The sequence below is a fragment of the Hyalella azteca genome, unplaced genomic scaffold, assembly GCF_000764305.2.
Source record: "Hyalella azteca isolate HAZT.00-mixed unplaced genomic scaffold, Hazt_2.0.2 contig4457, whole genome shotgun sequence".
Classification (NCBI taxonomy): Eukaryota; Metazoa; Arthropoda; class Malacostraca; order Amphipoda; family Hyalellidae; genus Hyalella; species Hyalella azteca.
Genome location: NW_025934671.1, coordinates 90,087 through 107,984, shown reverse-complemented (window position 1 = coordinate 107,984; position 17,898 = coordinate 90,087). Strand labels below are relative to the sequence as shown.

General features: G+C 39.4%; 2 protein-coding genes across 2 annotated transcripts in view; one reads left to right on the top strand and one right to left on the bottom strand.

The window, feature by feature from the left end:
* Positions 1–210: 210 nt before the first annotated feature.
* On the bottom strand, positions 211–8,362 carry LOC108683226 (palmitoyltransferase ZDHHC3). The gene is made up of 6 exons (XM_018172521.2): positions 8,130–8,362; positions 3,161–3,300; positions 1,732–1,861; positions 1,240–1,407; positions 829–940; positions 211–662 (listed from the first exon to the last, which is right to left on the bottom strand). The coding sequence occupies exons 1-6, from the start codon at positions 8,246–8,248 to the stop codon at positions 504–506; spliced, it is 828 nt and encodes a 275-aa protein (XP_018028010.1). The 5' UTR covers positions 8,249–8,362; the 3' UTR covers positions 211–503.
* Positions 8,363–11,375: 3,013 nt separating this feature from the next.
* Positions 11,376–17,898, top strand: part of LOC108683224 (5'-3' exoribonuclease 2 homolog) — a 28,275-nt gene continuing 21,752 nt past the window's right edge. Inside the window, 1 exon segment of the mRNA XM_047880026.1 lies at positions 11,376–11,666. Within this exon segment, the coding sequence (XP_047735982.1) occupies positions 11,592–11,666 (75 nt within the window). The 5' untranslated portion in view covers positions 11,376–11,591.

Here is a 17,898-nt window from a genome sequence, read left to right as displayed (position 1 = left end):
CGAGAGAACTGAATCTTTTTCTGCACGTTATTAGCAGCTACGTCGTGAGCCGTGACGTGTCATTCATTACCGTTACATTCAGCGTCTGCAACCATCAATCAGTCTCGGTTACGAACTAACTCTGTAATTAAAGCTTTTTTTATCATCAAAGAACGCATTACCATTGAGAACTGCCGAGGACAAGAGAGTTCTGAAGGTAATTCGGAACTCTCAGACATAACATAACACAAACTTACGAGTGCAGGTAGATTTAACAGGCAGTCTACTGATACATTATGCGTCGTCACTGTTATTGCTAGCTACAGGCCTGGTCACTAACGTCACTGTTATCGTGCAGGTCTGGTCACTAGCGTCATCAGCAGCTGACCCAACTAAGAACGATAATGCCAGCTGAGGGTGCCGACATGGAGGCACCAGAACAACATAACAATTAATTTCTTCGGGACCTCTTGCAAAAAATACTCAATCCTAAAGTCTTTGGTTAAATAATTAACATTGATGTGTTAGACAGGCAGTATGGGAGGATGAGGTGAGATGGAGGAGTGTGATGTAGGGGCACTGGAGCAGGGGAGAAGCCAGAGGAGGGGATGAGACTTGCCACACACTTCCCCCATCAGGGCCAACTTGGGGCGATGTCCTCTGTAGGGGCCTTGTCGCTTCACCTGTAATATGGACAAAGGTTGTGGGAAGACAGTTGACAGTTGTGCTATTCGTTGCAAAAATTGTACATTTGTACGCAGGAGGGCACAAATAAGGCTTTTGGTTACAGTCTCAAATTTTAACGTCATATATTGTATGTTGAGAGCCTGAAGGCGCTATGGAACACACCTGCTCCACGGCAGTCTCGTCGGAGAAGATGGCTTGCAGTTGATCACACAGAATTGCCGAGACGAACAACCCGAACAAAATGCTCTCCATGGACAGGATCACTGAGTGCATCCTAGGAGAAATTAGAACATTAACAAACAAATTGTGAAGAGTAAACGAGTAAATTAATCTAAGGGGGATAAATTATATATCAGAAAGGACACCATGTCATGTTTAGTTTGAGCAGATCAATCAAGTTTTGACAATGTCAACAGGAACAAATTGTTAAAAAAATTTTGAGTAAATTTATTTATTGTAGACAATTATATATCAGAAAGGAAACGACCATGTCATGTTTAGTTTGAGCAGATCAATCAAGTTTTGACAATGTCATGTACCAAAAATTTGATGTACGTATTAGGACAGTCTTACAGCCTGGCCTGCTTGATCATCATGGGGGGAGGCTTGCAGTGGCCGCTACTGCACGGGTGGATCCAGGACGTGGCGATCAGGAACAGGGAGTACAGGCACAGCATCCCCACGAACACCAGGAACTGCAGGAAATATTTCTGGTTCCACTCGCCCACACAGTTGTTGATCCTGCCAGCATGTCAAATATAAGAGAATTGGAATTTTCAGATATATTAGACAATTATAACTAATCAGTAACTCATCTTACTCGAGTTCTCTTGCCCTGGAATAGAGGAAATGAATAGATCATAAGCAACACAGTTCAAAATTAAATCATTGGACTTGGTGTCTAATGATAATTTTGCACAAATTTCCTTGTGAATAAGCAAAGCACCTACTCTATTATTCATACAAATACATATACCACCTACTTTTTTAAGGTCACAATTCACAAGCCCACAATATCTTAACACAAATTTTGTTCAACTCTCCAACAAGTTATGTTAAGCTGACCACGGACAATGGTGATCCATTCTGCGAATGCAGCGCTGACACACGCGGCAGTGGTGCGCGCGTGGCGGCCTGTACATCTCGCAGCGTGCGCACACTGACCACTCCCCTCCATCTTCTGCCTCTATTTTTCCTGAGTAATGAGGCTGTGTTAATTGAAGGAAAAATATGTTTCCAGTCCCAAATACTAACTTAAAAATAAACAGGCAATTTAATAACTTAGAATATGAATGGCCATCTTGGCCTAAACTTTTCTTGGCCTAAACTAACATAATCTAGATGTTCTGATTCATTACCAAGACTTTCTACATATGTTTTGGTGAAAAAATTGAGGACATATTTCAAGTTTGGTCAACAAACATCCAAGAAGCCTCAAATGCCCTGATAATGCTTAAAATAATTCAAATCATGCCTCATAAACATTTTTAATACTGCGGTGGGGCAGGTCATACACAGTGAAAAGATCACAGCTTGCTCTCAGTTCTCATAAGAGATTTTCATTTAAATTTTATCTAAGTGGTCGAAAAATTCTGATGTAAAAAAAAAGTAGAAAGTATAATGACAAAATCCAATACTTTTTGTAGTGTTTTCAGAACTAAAAATATTTTCTTTTAGTTTTTCAGCCAATTTAGTTAGTGAGAAGGCAGGCATGTGATGAGTGGTCATAACACCGCTTCTTATAGTTAATTCTTTTGGTACAATCATCAGTCTTAAACTGGCACTTAGGAGGTGAATAAAAATGCCTTTAGTGACATCAGAGCTCATATCAGGATGTTTCATTCAGTTGCTTATGACAACTTCTTAATGTATCTTACTTTAGTCTACTCTGTAATTAATTGTTAGTGAGTATATGGGAGAACCTGGTAAAAATGGTACCTAGTGCAAGAGTAAACTCAAGATGACAAAATGACAAATGAAGATTACATTAATGCACGAAAACCTACAATTAATGACAAGTTGACCACACAGTTAGCTAGAGCGTACAAAACTACAAATCAAGACTGTATTTTGACTGAATCCAGACTGTAATTGCTGACCACCTCAGCACTTACCTCCAGTGCAACCAGTTCATAACCCAATTTCTTTACAGTTTTGACCCACTGCATCAGTTTTCTAACAGGAATGGAGGCATTAAGAAGTTCTAATGTCTATTTATAATTTAAAAATATACAAATATATTTTTAGCACAAATTCAGCATTTGTCAGTGGAACATATCACCATCAAAACATGAAAACTAAAGATTACAGTGCTTTAAAATAAGTTATTGATAAAATTTAAGAGGTTTAGAGCATATTGCCATTTAAAAATTGCTCTGGAATGAGTAGAGGTTGCTCAAGATTGCCTTAAACTTCTCAAGGTTTGTTAAAAATTAGCTGTATCAGTGTACCTAACTAGCAAAATTAAAAAAAAGTGTAAAATATTGACACAAACCTGCATGCATATCAGAAAAATCTATCCTGGAGCGTGGCAGAGGTACAATCCCAGGATCCGAGAACACAGCTCTGACATGTGCCATGATTGCCAGGAAGATGAGTGTGTTGAACACAACAACATGACATGGCGCCCATAGACTGCAAAAAATGTTATAATAAATGTTTTGCAATACATGAATATATGGCTAACAATATCACACTTTCACAGCAGCCATTGAACATAAATGTAGTTACTGATCCATGTGTGTTTGCGTATTTGTAGTCACATGATGCAAAGTCAAGTTTGACTGCAATCTGAGAACTGCATCAATGTTTAAACTGTTTTGGCACATTTCAGTGCATTGTTCAGATTGAGTAAATGATGATATAAATTCCTGTGTGCCTGGCATATCTTCCTGACCCAGAGATAACATATCTTCTATCTTATAAAAACTGGAAACTTGACTAAAGCTAAGTTAGTTAGCTGTGAATGAGACAAAACTGCCTAGGCTTGAGAACAGATACACCTATTCTAATGGACCTTGATCAATTTTTATGCTAATAATCAAGGAAACAATTGCATTGTCACTACATCTTTAAAATATACATAGCTTGTAAAATTACAATTTATACATATGATTTCTTTTTATTGGTTTCAATTTTTCTATGATTGGTATCTAATTTGAAAAACAAGTACATCTAATTTGGAATACTAAGCAGATGTTTCTTAAAATTGAAGGCATAAATGATCAGTTCATGGGTGATTTTTAAAAATTGCATGTAAAAACATGAGGTTTTTGTAATTTTTTACTGAAGAAATTGTGAAAGGGGTAAAAGGCCATAGGAACAGGTCAAATTAGCCAGATTAATGAGAATTTTTGTCTGATATTTCATGGGTGGCTACTGGCTAATGCCTAAATTTCCAGTTAAGGCTATAGCATAGAACCTTGAGGCATATTACTATTTCAATCTGATTACTGATATATTAGACAAGCATGGAAAACTTCTACCATTAGGGCCACAACTAGAGCTTTCCTGCTATATCCACAACCATACAATTTCTGCTAGATCAATTAACTCCTATCTAATTGTTAACAAAAGTGCAGGATCGGGCTGCAAGATTCCAAATGTATTAAAAATTTGTCCTATTGGAGCTGTAAGATTTTAGAAACAAGTAGGAAAATTTCAATCCTGAATTATTGGACAGAATTTTACAAAACCTGGGTGTTTAAACCATGTACCTAATAGATAGATCACAATTAACAAACATGGTTTTTTGTTAAAAGTTTTACCCTTTGCCTGATTTTTCAGTGTAGCTAGTTAGGGTAAATGCTGAATATACCAACATTGTGGGTAATTCCGACACTTCTTAACTTTTTTTTATTTATATTAAGCTTTGTCTTAATTCCACGCATTCATTGATGGTTGAAATAGTGACGTCATACTATTGCGCGCCATACTATTGCCACAACACTAGGTCTGGGCCATCTGGCTGGAAAATGTTGAGATCCAAAGAGAGACAGAGCAAGTCACCCAGTGAGAACATCAAAAAATGTGTCAAAGTTGATAGATGACCTTGTTCTACCAAATAGTGATAAACTGTTTGTGTAGAAAGAATATTATGGTTTGAGACTTTTAAATAAGTCTGTGAATATATTAGGAATCCTTTAAGTATACTTGTATTTGCTGACTTCAAGTGGTAAATAAATTAATAGATGATTAAGTTAAGAGACGGTTTTAGACACATAAAAACTAATTCCGACACAGCTTGGAATTAGACACACACAGCTCGTTCTAAGCTGTGTGCAAAAATTAAAATTTTCTTAATTAAAAGCTTAATATCTCTTTATTAAAAGCCTAATTAACTAGTGCTCAATATTCAATAGTGTTCTAATTCCAAGCTGTGTTGCATTCCTATTTACAAAACAGCTCACATAGCGATCGGAATTTGAATACACGAGGGTCGGAATTACAAATTTGTAGAGCTTGAAGCGCGGCCGGAATTAGTCTCGCAAAATGCCAAATTTAATCACACACACAGCGTCCGAGCGTCGAAATATACGGATTTGGTAGGTTTACACTCTAAAGGCTTTTAAACAAATATAGCAACAGTTTGTGTCGTGACATTTCATTGTTACTGGCGCGTAGTGCGATGTTTTGAGAGTAAAGTAAAGCAAACAGAACTCGAGCTGTGCATACGGTGATTTTTTTATAACCATTCATTTTTTGCTAGGGTAAACGCGGTATATTCCGTCACATTAAGGACGCATCGAGAAATGAAAAACTATACAAAAATAACCGTATGCGTTACTCAAGTTCTGTTTGCTTTATGTGACTCTCAAAACACCGCACTACGCGTCAGCAACGATGAAATGTCACAAAATGTTGCCATATTTATTTAAAAGCCTTTAGAATGCAAACCTACCAAATCCCTATATTCCGTCAGTGACCGTCACTGTGTGTGGCTATATTTGGCACGTGGTGAGGCGTATTCCGTCCGCGTTTCAAATTCTACTGATACGTACTGCCGTCAACCACGTGTTCGAATTCCGTTTGCTGTGTGAGCTGTATTGGAATACAACACGGCTTTGAATTAGAACACTAATGAATATTGAACACTACTTAATTACGCTTTTAATTAACAACTATTAAGCTTTTAATTAAGCAAATTTTAATTTTTGTACACAGCTTGGAACAATCTGTGTGTGTCCGTTTCAAGTTGTGACGGAATTAGCTTTCATGTGTCTAAATTCATTTCTCAACTTAATCATCTATTAATTTATTTACCACTTGAAATCAGCGATTACAAGTACATATACTTAAAGGATTCCTAATATATTCACAGACGTATTTAAAAGTCTCAAACCATAATATTCTTCCTATTCAAACAGTTATTCACTATTTGGTAGAGCAAGGTCAATTGTCAAATTTGACACATTTTTTGATGATTTCACTGGGTAGCGTGCATTGTCTCTCTTTGCATCTCAGTATTTTCTTGCTAGATGGCCAAGACCTAGTGTTTTGGCAGTAGTTTGATGCGCAAATGTATGACGTCACCTTTTCAACCATTGACAAACGCATGGAACTAAAACAAAGCTTAATATAAAGGAAAAACTAGAGAGGTGACGGAATTACCCACGATGTCGGAATATACCACCTTTACCCAATGTCCTTAATGTGTCGCAGTGTCGGAATATACCGCGTTTTCCCAACTGCGTTTACCCTAGTAAATTCAAATTTCAAAATGGACTATTATTGGTATATTGGCCACACTCAGGATGATGTATGTTTTCGGTGAATTTTCCCGCGCATTTTCACTTTTTTAAGCTATTGCTGTGCAGTGTGCACAGTTGGTGCATAGTGCAATGTAATGAAAATTGATTATCTTTGCGCACATGTTTGCGCAATCCCGGCCATCTTTATTTTAGAAGAAATTTTCTCCAAAGTCATATGGCAACACTGAACACCGTCTGTTTACATTTCGTATGGATAACAGCCGCAGTTTACAATTACCGTACGTTCCGTATCCGACAAGGCGGACAACCGGAAGAGTCAGAAGTAACCCGGACATGTCTTAGGGTAAACGCGGTATATTCCGACATTGTAGATAATTCCGTCACTTCTCTAGTTTTTCCTTTATATTAAGCTTTGTTTTAGTTCCATGCTTTCATTGATGATTGAAATGGTGACGTCATACATTTGCGTGTCGAAATACTGCCAAAACACTAGGTCTTGGCCATCTAGCGGGAAAATATTGAGATCCAAAGAGAGACAATGCATGCCACGTGGTGAGATCATCGAAAAATGTGTCAAATTTGACAGTTGACATGGCTCTACCAAATAGTGAATAACTGTTTTTATAGGAAGAATATTATGGTTTGAGACTTTTAAATACGTCTGTGAATATATTAGGAATCCTTTAAGTATACTTGTATTCGCTGATTTCAAGTCGTAAATAAATTAATAGATGATTAAGTTGAGATGTTGGATTTCGACACATGAAAACTAATTCCGACACAACTTGAATTGGACACACACAGATCGTTCAAAGCTTTGTACAAAAATTGAAATTTGCTTAATTAAAAGCCTAATAGCTGTTAATTAAAACGTAATTAAGTAGTGTTCAATATTCGTTAGTGTTCTAATTCAAAGCCGTGTTGTATCCCAATACAGCTCACACAGCAAACGGAATTCGAACACGTGGATGTCGGCAATACGTATCAGTTAAATTTGAAGCGCTGACGCAATACGACTCACCACGTGTCGGATGTTGCCACACAAAGTGACGGAATATAGGGATTTGGTAGGTTTCCATTCTAAAGGCTTTTTAATAAATATGGCAACATTTTGTGACGTTTCATCGTTGCTGATGCGTAGTGAAGTGTTTTGAAAGTCATGTGAAGGCAACAGAACTTACGTAACGCATACGTTTTTTTTATAGTTTTTCATTTCTTGATGCGTCCTTAAAGTGTCGGAATATACCGCGGGCCAATTCTATTGGGCCAAATTTTCCTCAAAACAATCACTTTCACTGGCACTTTTCAATAATAACAGGCAAAAATGTAAGAAAAAGAGAATAAAAGATAAATATTATCTACCTACTGTATCTTTCTTCCTAATTTGAGACCAATCAGCATTCAGCAGCAATATTTCAATGGATTGAATAGAATAGCAACAGTTAATAGTCAGTTATAATTAAGTAAATAGAAATAGGTAGTACCAGTGTAAAAGTTAGAACTGTATGTGTAGGCTGAGTACCTAGCTATAATTAAAATTTCCCTTTTTGGCTGAAAATCTTAGAATAGACCTATTAGGCTATTAGTAGCTTAGTTTTTGAATAGGTATTTGAAATCACTCATGACATTTTTGACATAGGACTCATTGTATAATAATAATGTTCTTGGTTTGACTTAGTAATCTCTTACGAAGAAAATTCGTATTGCATAGGTAGTATGGTTCATTAATTGGCATTATTATTTGTTACATACCTTCCCTGCATAGTTTGCAAAACAATCCAGTTAATGACTACATAATCACTATAAAATAATGCAACATAGGTTAAGATAACACAAACAATACCACAAGGGTCACTTCTAAAGATGGGCATTTCTATATCATAACATTCCTAAATTTCGTTATTAGCAACAAATTAATACTTTAGGCCGTGGCAGGACACAATTTCTAGGAGTCTCAGTTGTTCGGTGTTGTCCGCATTCCTGTGCATAGCTTTCTCGCGCATCAAGCGCTAAGGAGAGCGCAAAGAAGTTAGCGCATCGACACTTATGACACGGAATTTGGACCTGGATTTTGGGACGAAATTTCATCCGTACTTTGTTAGCAACCGTTCAACGCATCACATTGTCAAATTTGCTCATTTGGTTCTCATTAAAAATATATCTGTTCATTAGCAATACGCTCCTGCGGAGGTCGTCAAAATTTGTTTGTCCGGTCATTATTTCAAGTAGAGTATTATGGATGCAGCATCTCATGGGTGCAGCGTATAACGGATGAAGCGTATGATGGACGCAGCGTTTTATATAATTTAATAATATAATACAGCGGTTTCAGCGTTTATTAGGCCTGTCGCCGATTCTTAACATTGCAGAACATCTACACTATGTTGCGGGCTTGAAATCGCAACTCACTGCTTCAAATATTTGTTGCAAAACCGCTCGGCCTCCTTGCCGATTCTGACCAGAAACTGGCGTACTGAGCTTTGTTCGAATTCGCACCTCTCTGCTCCAATAATGATACTCTGAACTTTACCCACCGGACCATCCTGCCTGTAACCACTGGGCCACCCTGCCCTGTAACTACTGGATCACCCTGCCCAGTGTATCATGGATGCAGTGTCGAAGGAAGATAAATTTTGGAACAGAACTATGCTATCTGAAACCTAACCTCTAACGCTGGCACAAACTTTATTTGGCTTTGCCAGCGGAGGGATTAAGACGCATTTGGATTTCATGCTTTAATCGCACCTCAAAACGCAGTGGATCTGAAATAATTAACCATACAAAGGAATCAAAAACTAGATAAATATGATAGGAAATTAACAATATACCAAATATGATCATTGAGACAAATATGGCAATAAGGAAGAACTTCTTGAATTCATCACAAATTAACTTATATACATACGTATGTGCTTGGCCCTATTGGCTGAATCCTGAGTAGAAGATTTTCCACAATTGAATTTCCAGTCCCTAATACGATCTACGATCTAAGCGTGAAAGTTTTACAAACACATTGAATGATATCAGCGTGCTAAACGAATGACAAAATAAATGAACGTGAATAAACATATAACAGTCATGATATTTCTCAAATAATATTTCAATATTTCAAAGTAGCAAATTTAGAATACTGAAAAAAGGCATAACACCGAATAACCTAGTCATCGTGCGTCGAGATAAGGAACTGACGAGAGAGACGTAGCGGGCGCTAGCGGCTAATAAACGGTTCCTAGAAGGTTGCCACTAGGTGCAAGAAGAAAAATACACATAAAGAGAACTTAATACTAGACAGGAAAATAAATCCTGTTGCACAGGACACTCCCCGCTCGGCGTTTCACGGCTGGGCCCCTTTGGGCAATGCTGACCTCTACAATGCATCCCTAATACGAGGGGTGCATGTTACAGGTTAGTATTGCCCTATCTCTGAGGCTGTATTAAATTATTAGGGATGCAGCTGTGATCCACATATTTCAGTCTAATATAAGCCATGGACTTAACGCTCAGCCTCAGCATTCAATAACTTCTCTCAGCCTCTGAGATAGAAGCCGCAGTCTGCGCTGTAACCCCGTAATCAGCACCAGTGATACACTGCTTAATGATAATAGCGCCGTAGGTCTTCAGCCAAAACTCTAGCATGCTCGCTCATGAGCAAGCTCGCTCATAGCATGCTCCGGCCTCACCTACTATTGATATTCTGGCCCAACCTATTAACGCTGCCCCGACTCACAACCTTCTTGCAGCCAACAACTGGCTCTACCTTAGCACTTGCCACTCCTCTCTAACGTCCAGCAGCCAATGGGTGCGCAGCCGTGCACCTACAATTTTGTACACCAATAAACCTGAATCGAACGCCTTTGATCTCTCCGGACATCCACCAATCGCCGTGAACCACTCGGCTATGTCCTCCTCCGGCCTTGCATAAAACCTGCCGTGCACCACCAGGCCGCGGATCGAATATGACTTCCGGGCATCGTTAAATTACGTAATTTTACGTTCATCGCATCTGAGGTTAGGTTTCAGATAGCATAGTTCTGTTCCAAAATTTATCGTCCTTCGACGAGTGCCCGTTCGACCGAGGGCTTGATATGATTGCCTAGAAGGCCTAGGCTTGATATGATTGCCTAGAAGGCCTAGGCGTTCGGCCTAGATATCGTTGTCCAGAAGTGTTGAAGGCTACGTTCCGGAAGGCAGGAATCATGATGGTCCATTACATCCAGGGTAGTGGTGGTCTTCGGCGAGTGACCCCAGCCAATGAAGTTCGTTTTGAGTGGTGAAATGAGCGCGAAACGTTCGATCATGTTCGTTTTGCGTGGCGAAATGTTGCAACGTGAGTAGACTTTAGCTTAGGCCAGAATAGGTTGGTCGGGAATAGGTTTTGCCCGATGCAGCATGACCACGCTTCACGTGGGCATGCTTACGCCTTGGCTATGGACATACGGCGTTATGGCTTTAAAACTAAATTTAATTAATAGGCTGCGATTCACTCTGGCTTTCTTACCCACGGAAAAAAATGTGATCAAAGTGTGAAGTTGGGCAGAGCTGGCCTCCGGCAAGCGTCCCAACTTATTGCATGCTGAGGCTAAGCGTTGGCTCCATAGCTTATTCAAGAGTTACATTTGTTATTCACTGCTGCGCCCCCGCAAACATTAGTAAGGCAGAAAATTTCGCGTTGGAATCCAGATCAATATTAGAGCCAAAGTCCAAAGTCTAGAAGCGCAGTCTAGAAGTGTCCATGAAATTAAAATTAACTCTTCTCAAATCATTCTAATAAATTTCTACAGCGCTTTTTTCATGTAGAGTATGGGTCAATTTCCTCATATGTGGTATAAAATAACGTGAGTAGTTGACTTGTTTGTGCTAAAACATAGTGATATTAAAATTTTTCATTGTAAAAAATCCATAAAGAGCGCTAAGTTTATGGAATTTTGTTAAATTTTAGACATCTGTTTTTTCTAAAAACGAAATCGGAGGTGTTTCATCCATTTCTCACTACACCACAGTGCAGAACGGACGGACTCGGGAACGTGTTGGTAAACAAACTTGAATTATTGTAGGTCCTCACAAAACGTGGCCGCATTTGATTCACAGATAGCTACTGTGAGTGCATTACATTTCTCGGCCATGCAAGAATGAAATTGCAACCTCAACCAGTTAGACCATAAATACTCAGCATTTTTCTTTTCTCATTCATCATATTAAACGTAATCGTGAATCATGGGAGTTCCAGCATTCTTCCGGTGGTTATCAAGGAAGTACCCATCAGTGATCATTGAATGTGTGGAAGAGAAGGTAATTTGTTAGGTTTTAATCTGTATATATATTACACAATTTCAAAAGCAGCCTCAATAGGATAGCTGATAGCACTCTGTTTTCTATCAATATTTAATCATATGTTTACTAGTGATTACTTACTGTTGTAACTGATCTAGCTCAAAATTTTCTAATAAAATCTCATTGCTCTAAAAATTTAATTACTGATTAATTTAGATAAATTTGACATCTCAAGAGATTTATAAATTCTTATATGTTTCTGAAATATTACACTTCCATAATTATATTAGGTATACATTATTACATTAGCTACCTATCATTTTGTTGTTTTGATGTGTAAAAATCTTGTGGCTCCAAAGTTGGTATATTATATTTTGGTTATATTGAAAATATCAAAGCTTGCATAATGAAAATCAAGAAAGAATTTTNCATATTTATTTGTTACATACCTTCCCTGCATAGTTTGCAATACAATCCAGTTAATGACTACATAATCACTATAAAATAATGCAACATAGGTTAAGATAACACAAACAATACCACAAGGGTCACTTCTAAAGATGGGCATTTCTATATCATAACATTCCTAAATTTCGTTATTAGCAACAAATTAATACTTTAGGCCGTGGCAGGACACAATTTCTAGGAGTCTCAGTTGATTCGGTATTGTCCGCATTCCTGTGCATAGCGAAATTTCATCTGTACTTTGTTAGCAATCGTTCAACGCTTCACATTGTCAAATTTGCTTCTCATTAAAAAATAGCTGTTCATTAGCAATACGCTCCTGCGGAGGTCGTCAAAATTTGTTTGTCCGGTCATTATTTCAAGTAGAGTAATATGGATGCAGCATCTCATGGGTGCAGCGTATAACGGATGAAGCGTATGATGGACGCAGCGTTTTATATAATATAATAATATAATACAGCGGTTTCAGCGTTTATTAGGCCGTAGGCCTGTCGCCGCTTCTTAACATTGCAGAACATCTACAATATGTTGCGGGCTTAAATCGCAACTCACTGCTTCAAATATATTTTGCATAACCGCCCGGCCTCCTTGCCGATTCTGACCAGAAACTGGTGTACAGAGCTTTGATCGAACCCGCAACTCTCTGCTCCAACAATGGTACTCGTACTCTGAACTTTACCCACCGGGCCAACCTGCCCGTAACCACTGGGCCATCCTGCCCTGTAGCTGCTGGGCCATCCTGCTCTGTAACTACTGGATCACCCTGCCCAGTGTAACATGGATGCAGTGTATCATGGAAGCAGTGGCCAGTGTATCATGGATGAAGCATATCATGAACTGGGTGTATCATGGATTTAGCGTATCATCAATGCAGCGTACCATTGGTAAGTGGCTTGCAGGATCGCGAAGGCAATTACTGTTCAAACTGGCATCATTATACTGCGTAGTACATTGCGATCGGCGTGATATATCGTGGCAACTGCTTCCATCATCACCGGCGTTGATCCGGGAAGGCGCTGGAAACTCGGAGAAGTCATGCAGTCTAAACCACCACTCTGACAGTTCTGACCTGGAATTTGGGAGTGCGCAGCCGTTGGCCACATAATTAACTCCTAAAATCAGACATGTAGCAAACACTCAGCATAAACATGCATATCTACTCTCTGCATGAAATCGCAGGTGCGCATGCCCGAGGATAGCTTTGGTTCATATTCTAGCTAACCTGTCACTTGGTTCATATTCTTTTCCGTGGGCAAGCACGTTATAGGGCAAAGCTAGGGGGCGCATACCGGAGGCCAGCTTTGCCAAGCTTCACATTTAGTTAATTTTCCTTTCCCTAAAGGTAAGAACGCTAGAGGGCATAACAGCCTATGAAGTCTAGTGCTCAAAGCCATGGGACCGGATGTCCACATACACAAATACGCTTGCTAAAGGTAACCATGGGCATACTGCATCTGCCCAACCCTCTTCCGGGCTAGCCTCTTTAGACTTAACCTACACAAGTTGCAACATTTCTCCACCCGAAACAATCCTGAGCGGGCCTAACCTAACCTCATTGGATGCAGGAAGTTAGAGGAGCAGTCCAAGTGTGCTAGTAGAGCCAGTCATTGGCTGCAAGAAGGTTTTGAGCCTGAACATAACATAACATAGTGATCTCGGCGCTGAAGTGTAGGCCTGATGTGGCCTGTCGCCGATTCTTTTCCTTTTCGTGCCTTGTTCACAGAAGATCTAAAATCGTGTCATTTTACCTGATCTTTTCTTGACTGACGATAGTTTGAAGTAGCTTATCGCTTTTAATTTCATAAAATAATGCGTGGAAAACGTGCCATGAAAATTTGTCATGTAAGTTTATCTTAAAAATTTTTTCACAAAGTGTCGGATCGATATATCATTTGCAAAAAACCCCTCAACACAGTGTTTGCTCTAAATCAGGAATTGAATCAAAAGCGGAATCCGGAAGGGAAATCCGGATATGCAAGCACTTGAACGTCTCCTCCTATGACAAACGCGCCAGTTATTTCTTTTCTGAACGAGAGAACGTAAGCTAAATATGAACTTGAAGTCCGAATGGCCAATCATAGCTCAATGCGTGTTGTCGATATACATGTTGCCAGCTGCAGCCAGCCAGCAGTGCGTTTTGAACTGTCGCCGCGTATGGTTGTTGATGCATGTGCTTCCAGTCATGCACTGTCATCTGCCTCGATTCTACTAGCGTATGAGTCAGAGGTGTCTGGTGCATAAAAACTTAGATTTTTTGTTAACTGATTTTAATGAATTGTATTATGATTGTTTAACATTCGCATTCATAAATTTAGTCTGCAATGCATAGGCTTAATTTGCGTCCAGAAATGGGATGTTTACCCTAAAATTAAACGTGTTCTTGATTGCCACTATGAGCGTTGCCAATAGCAATATATGGGTTTTTAAGCCCAAAGTGTCGCCAACCATTTTCAAGATGCGTCACCGCGTAATTTTTAATGAAAAGCCATTTATGCTGAGTAATGAAAAACTATTTACAAGCCACAAACTTATTTACAAGGTTGCATGCATGTATTACCCCAAATAACTAATTTTACCCTAAAAACAGTCTGATCGTACAGCAAATGTCAGCTGAACATGTGATAATGCAGTCTGACCGCTCTAATGTGACTGCAACTAGTACGCAATCATAAACTTGTTGACCTTTTCTTGGTGGGAACTCCTCGCAACTGATTTCCGGACAAGCTTCACCTTCACTGCTTCCTGATCCATCCAACGTACCGGAAACCTTACTTTTTTTCTAAATAGTTGGCCGAAGACTGACAAATATATTAAATGCAAGAATTTCAATCCAAATGTGTCAGCATGATCTTCTGAAGGCGTAAATTTTGCTACTGAAGCATCACCAAAGATCTTGCAGTATTCATCCACTCTCTGCACAGTGGGTCACCATAAATTGCTGGCTCCTGCCTCTCATAGTCTTTATGTAATTTAAAAAAAAGTGATGGTCTTTGTTACCCTTTTCTTTTTTGTGGAGGTGTTTATGCAAAACCCGGCCAATGATTCCACGCCACATAAAAGTCTGCGCATGACAAAAAGACATAGTTTCATGCCCAGTGCTAATTGGTCAAAATTCCTCTTCATGTAGAGATGCTGCTTCATGCCCAGCGCTAATTGGTCAAAGTCTCAAGGAAGTCTGTCCAATGATATGGTGTTTTTAGTAGGTATTGTCTGATATAAAAGATACTAAGCACTCCAGACTCCAAAGTGCTCTGAAAGATCTGTGGCTTGTCCAAACTCCAAAGCAAAAGTTCACCAATGAATTTCCCATGAACAAAATTCAGAAGAAATGCTTGTGAACTGTTTTAATTGCATTATTACAAAATAATCAATTTAACTTATAAACATAGTTAGTATCACTCTGCTCATCTATAGGTGTGAAATTGATGTTAGGAGATCTTAAAATGCAATTAATATTTATCAGGAAGAAAGCAGGAAGCATACTTTTGTCACTTGGCAGCCAAACAAACTAGCGACAGCTGGTGCCTGGAAGGCAAATAGTCCAATAACTCCAATAATACAGAAGTAGGTACACTGTTAGAAAAATGACCGTTAACGGTATTACCGGCGTTTCAGTGGCCGGTCGGCACGTGAAAAGAAACACCGTTTCACCGTTTTTATCCCAATTTAACACCAGAAATCCGTAAAACATCTGATAAAAACGGCGAAACAGTTTATTTTCACAGGGCGACCAGCCACTAGGATGCCGGTGGGACCACTTTTTCACCGTTTTTTTTCTAACAGTGTATAAATAGATTTATTTTTGTACATCCCTGAATTAACAGAAAATTTATTACGACTAAAAATAATACCATGAAGAGTTGATATGCGATTTGGCTATACTATTTAATGATACCAATGAATTCTTATTATATTATTACAAATTTATATCCAATGTAATGAGACACACATTCATTTGAAATATTGCAAGTCATGCCGTAATGACGTTAATACATTTTAATGACATCTACAGTACCCTAGCAGCCCTCTGCTAGGTACTGATAATTTAGCCTTTTCCTTGACCATTAGTTCTGTGAATATTTCCCATGTGGACTTATGATGGCCCTGTAGACTTGCAATGGCCGTGCAGGCTTATGATGGCATGTGGACTTATGATGGCCTGTAGCCCCTGTTTTTTTGGAGCTGCCAGTCTGCAGCTCCCCACATGTGGGTGGCATTTTTGTTGTTATTAGCAGGGGCTGTCAAGGAAAATCCTGACCCAACTTAGATGTGTGACATGTGCATTAGACAAAGCACAAAATGCCAATACTCCTTTCTCTGTAATAGCCTTGCCATACCAACACATTGGTATGGCAAGAACCATGAAAACTGCACAAACTTACAACTCCATCAATATACAAATTCCTAGACATGGTACCAACCCACTCTGCCAATCCCTCTGTGTGGACTTATGATGGCCATGTGGACTTATGATGGCCACATGGACTTATGATGGCTATGTGGACTTATGATGGCCGTGTGGACTTATGATGGCCATGTGGACTTATGATGGCCATATGGACTTATGATGGCCGTGTGGACTTATGATGGCCGTGTGGACTTATGATGGCCGTGTGGACTTGTGATGGCCATGTGAACTTATGGTGGCCATGTGGACTTATGGTGGCCGTGTGGACTTATGATGGCCATGTGGACTTATGATGGCCGTGTGGACTTATGATGGCCATGTGGACTTATGATGGCCGTGTGGACTTATGATGGCCGTATGGACTTAGATGGCCGCATGGACTTATGATGGCCGTGTGGACTTATGATGGCCGTTGTGTAATATAGACAAATCACAAAATGCCAATACTCCTTTCTCTGTAATAGCCTTGCCATACCAACACATTGGGTCCATAAAAACTGCACAAACTAACAACTCCATCAATATACAAATTCCTGGACAGGTTACCAACCCACTCTGCCAATCCCTCTGTGTGGACTTATGATGGCCGTGGTGACTTATGATGGCCATGTGAATGGCCGCGTAACTTATGATGGCCGTGTAGACTTATGAAGGCCTTGTGGTAATACTAGTAATACTGTTGAGAACGAACAATAACCTTGTTTGTTCTGTAGATTAAGTTACAGACTCAGGAAAAGTCAGTAGACCCATTACCAAACTGTAGAGAGCTAGTCTACTCATATCCGACCGCCACACTATGCTGATATATGCTCGTGTGTGAGTCACGCATATATGCTTAAACTGTTTTGGGAGCATGGTGCATTTTTTTACCGGCATGATCCGGGCCTATACTTTAAAAAAAAGTTAAGAGATCAGAAGTTCATCAGCCAATCATTGACAGCCGTTGTAGCAATATCCACCAATCATAGACAAGAAAATAGAGCGTAAGTACTTACGTTCACTTAGCGAGTTATGAAAGTATGGCCCCAATGCACCGCGCGGATTGATAAAATAACGATATAAATTCCCGCGCACTTTGCACATCTAAGCGTGGGCTACCAGTCATGGTGCAATTCTAGGATTAGCAGTACTTATTGGTCTCGGCAGGCAAAGGGCGCCTGGGCCTATACCGGTACTTAAAAAAAAGTTTAGAGATCGTATGTTTATCAGCCAATCATTGACGGCCTTTCAAGCAAAATCCACCAATCACAGACAAGAAAATAGAGCGTAAGTACTTACTTTCACTTAGCCAGTTTTGAAAGTATGGCCCCTGGTCTTGGTCACCCTTCCCTTGTGGGCAGGACAGGAGACAGGACTTCTGAAGTTCTGAGTTCTGAC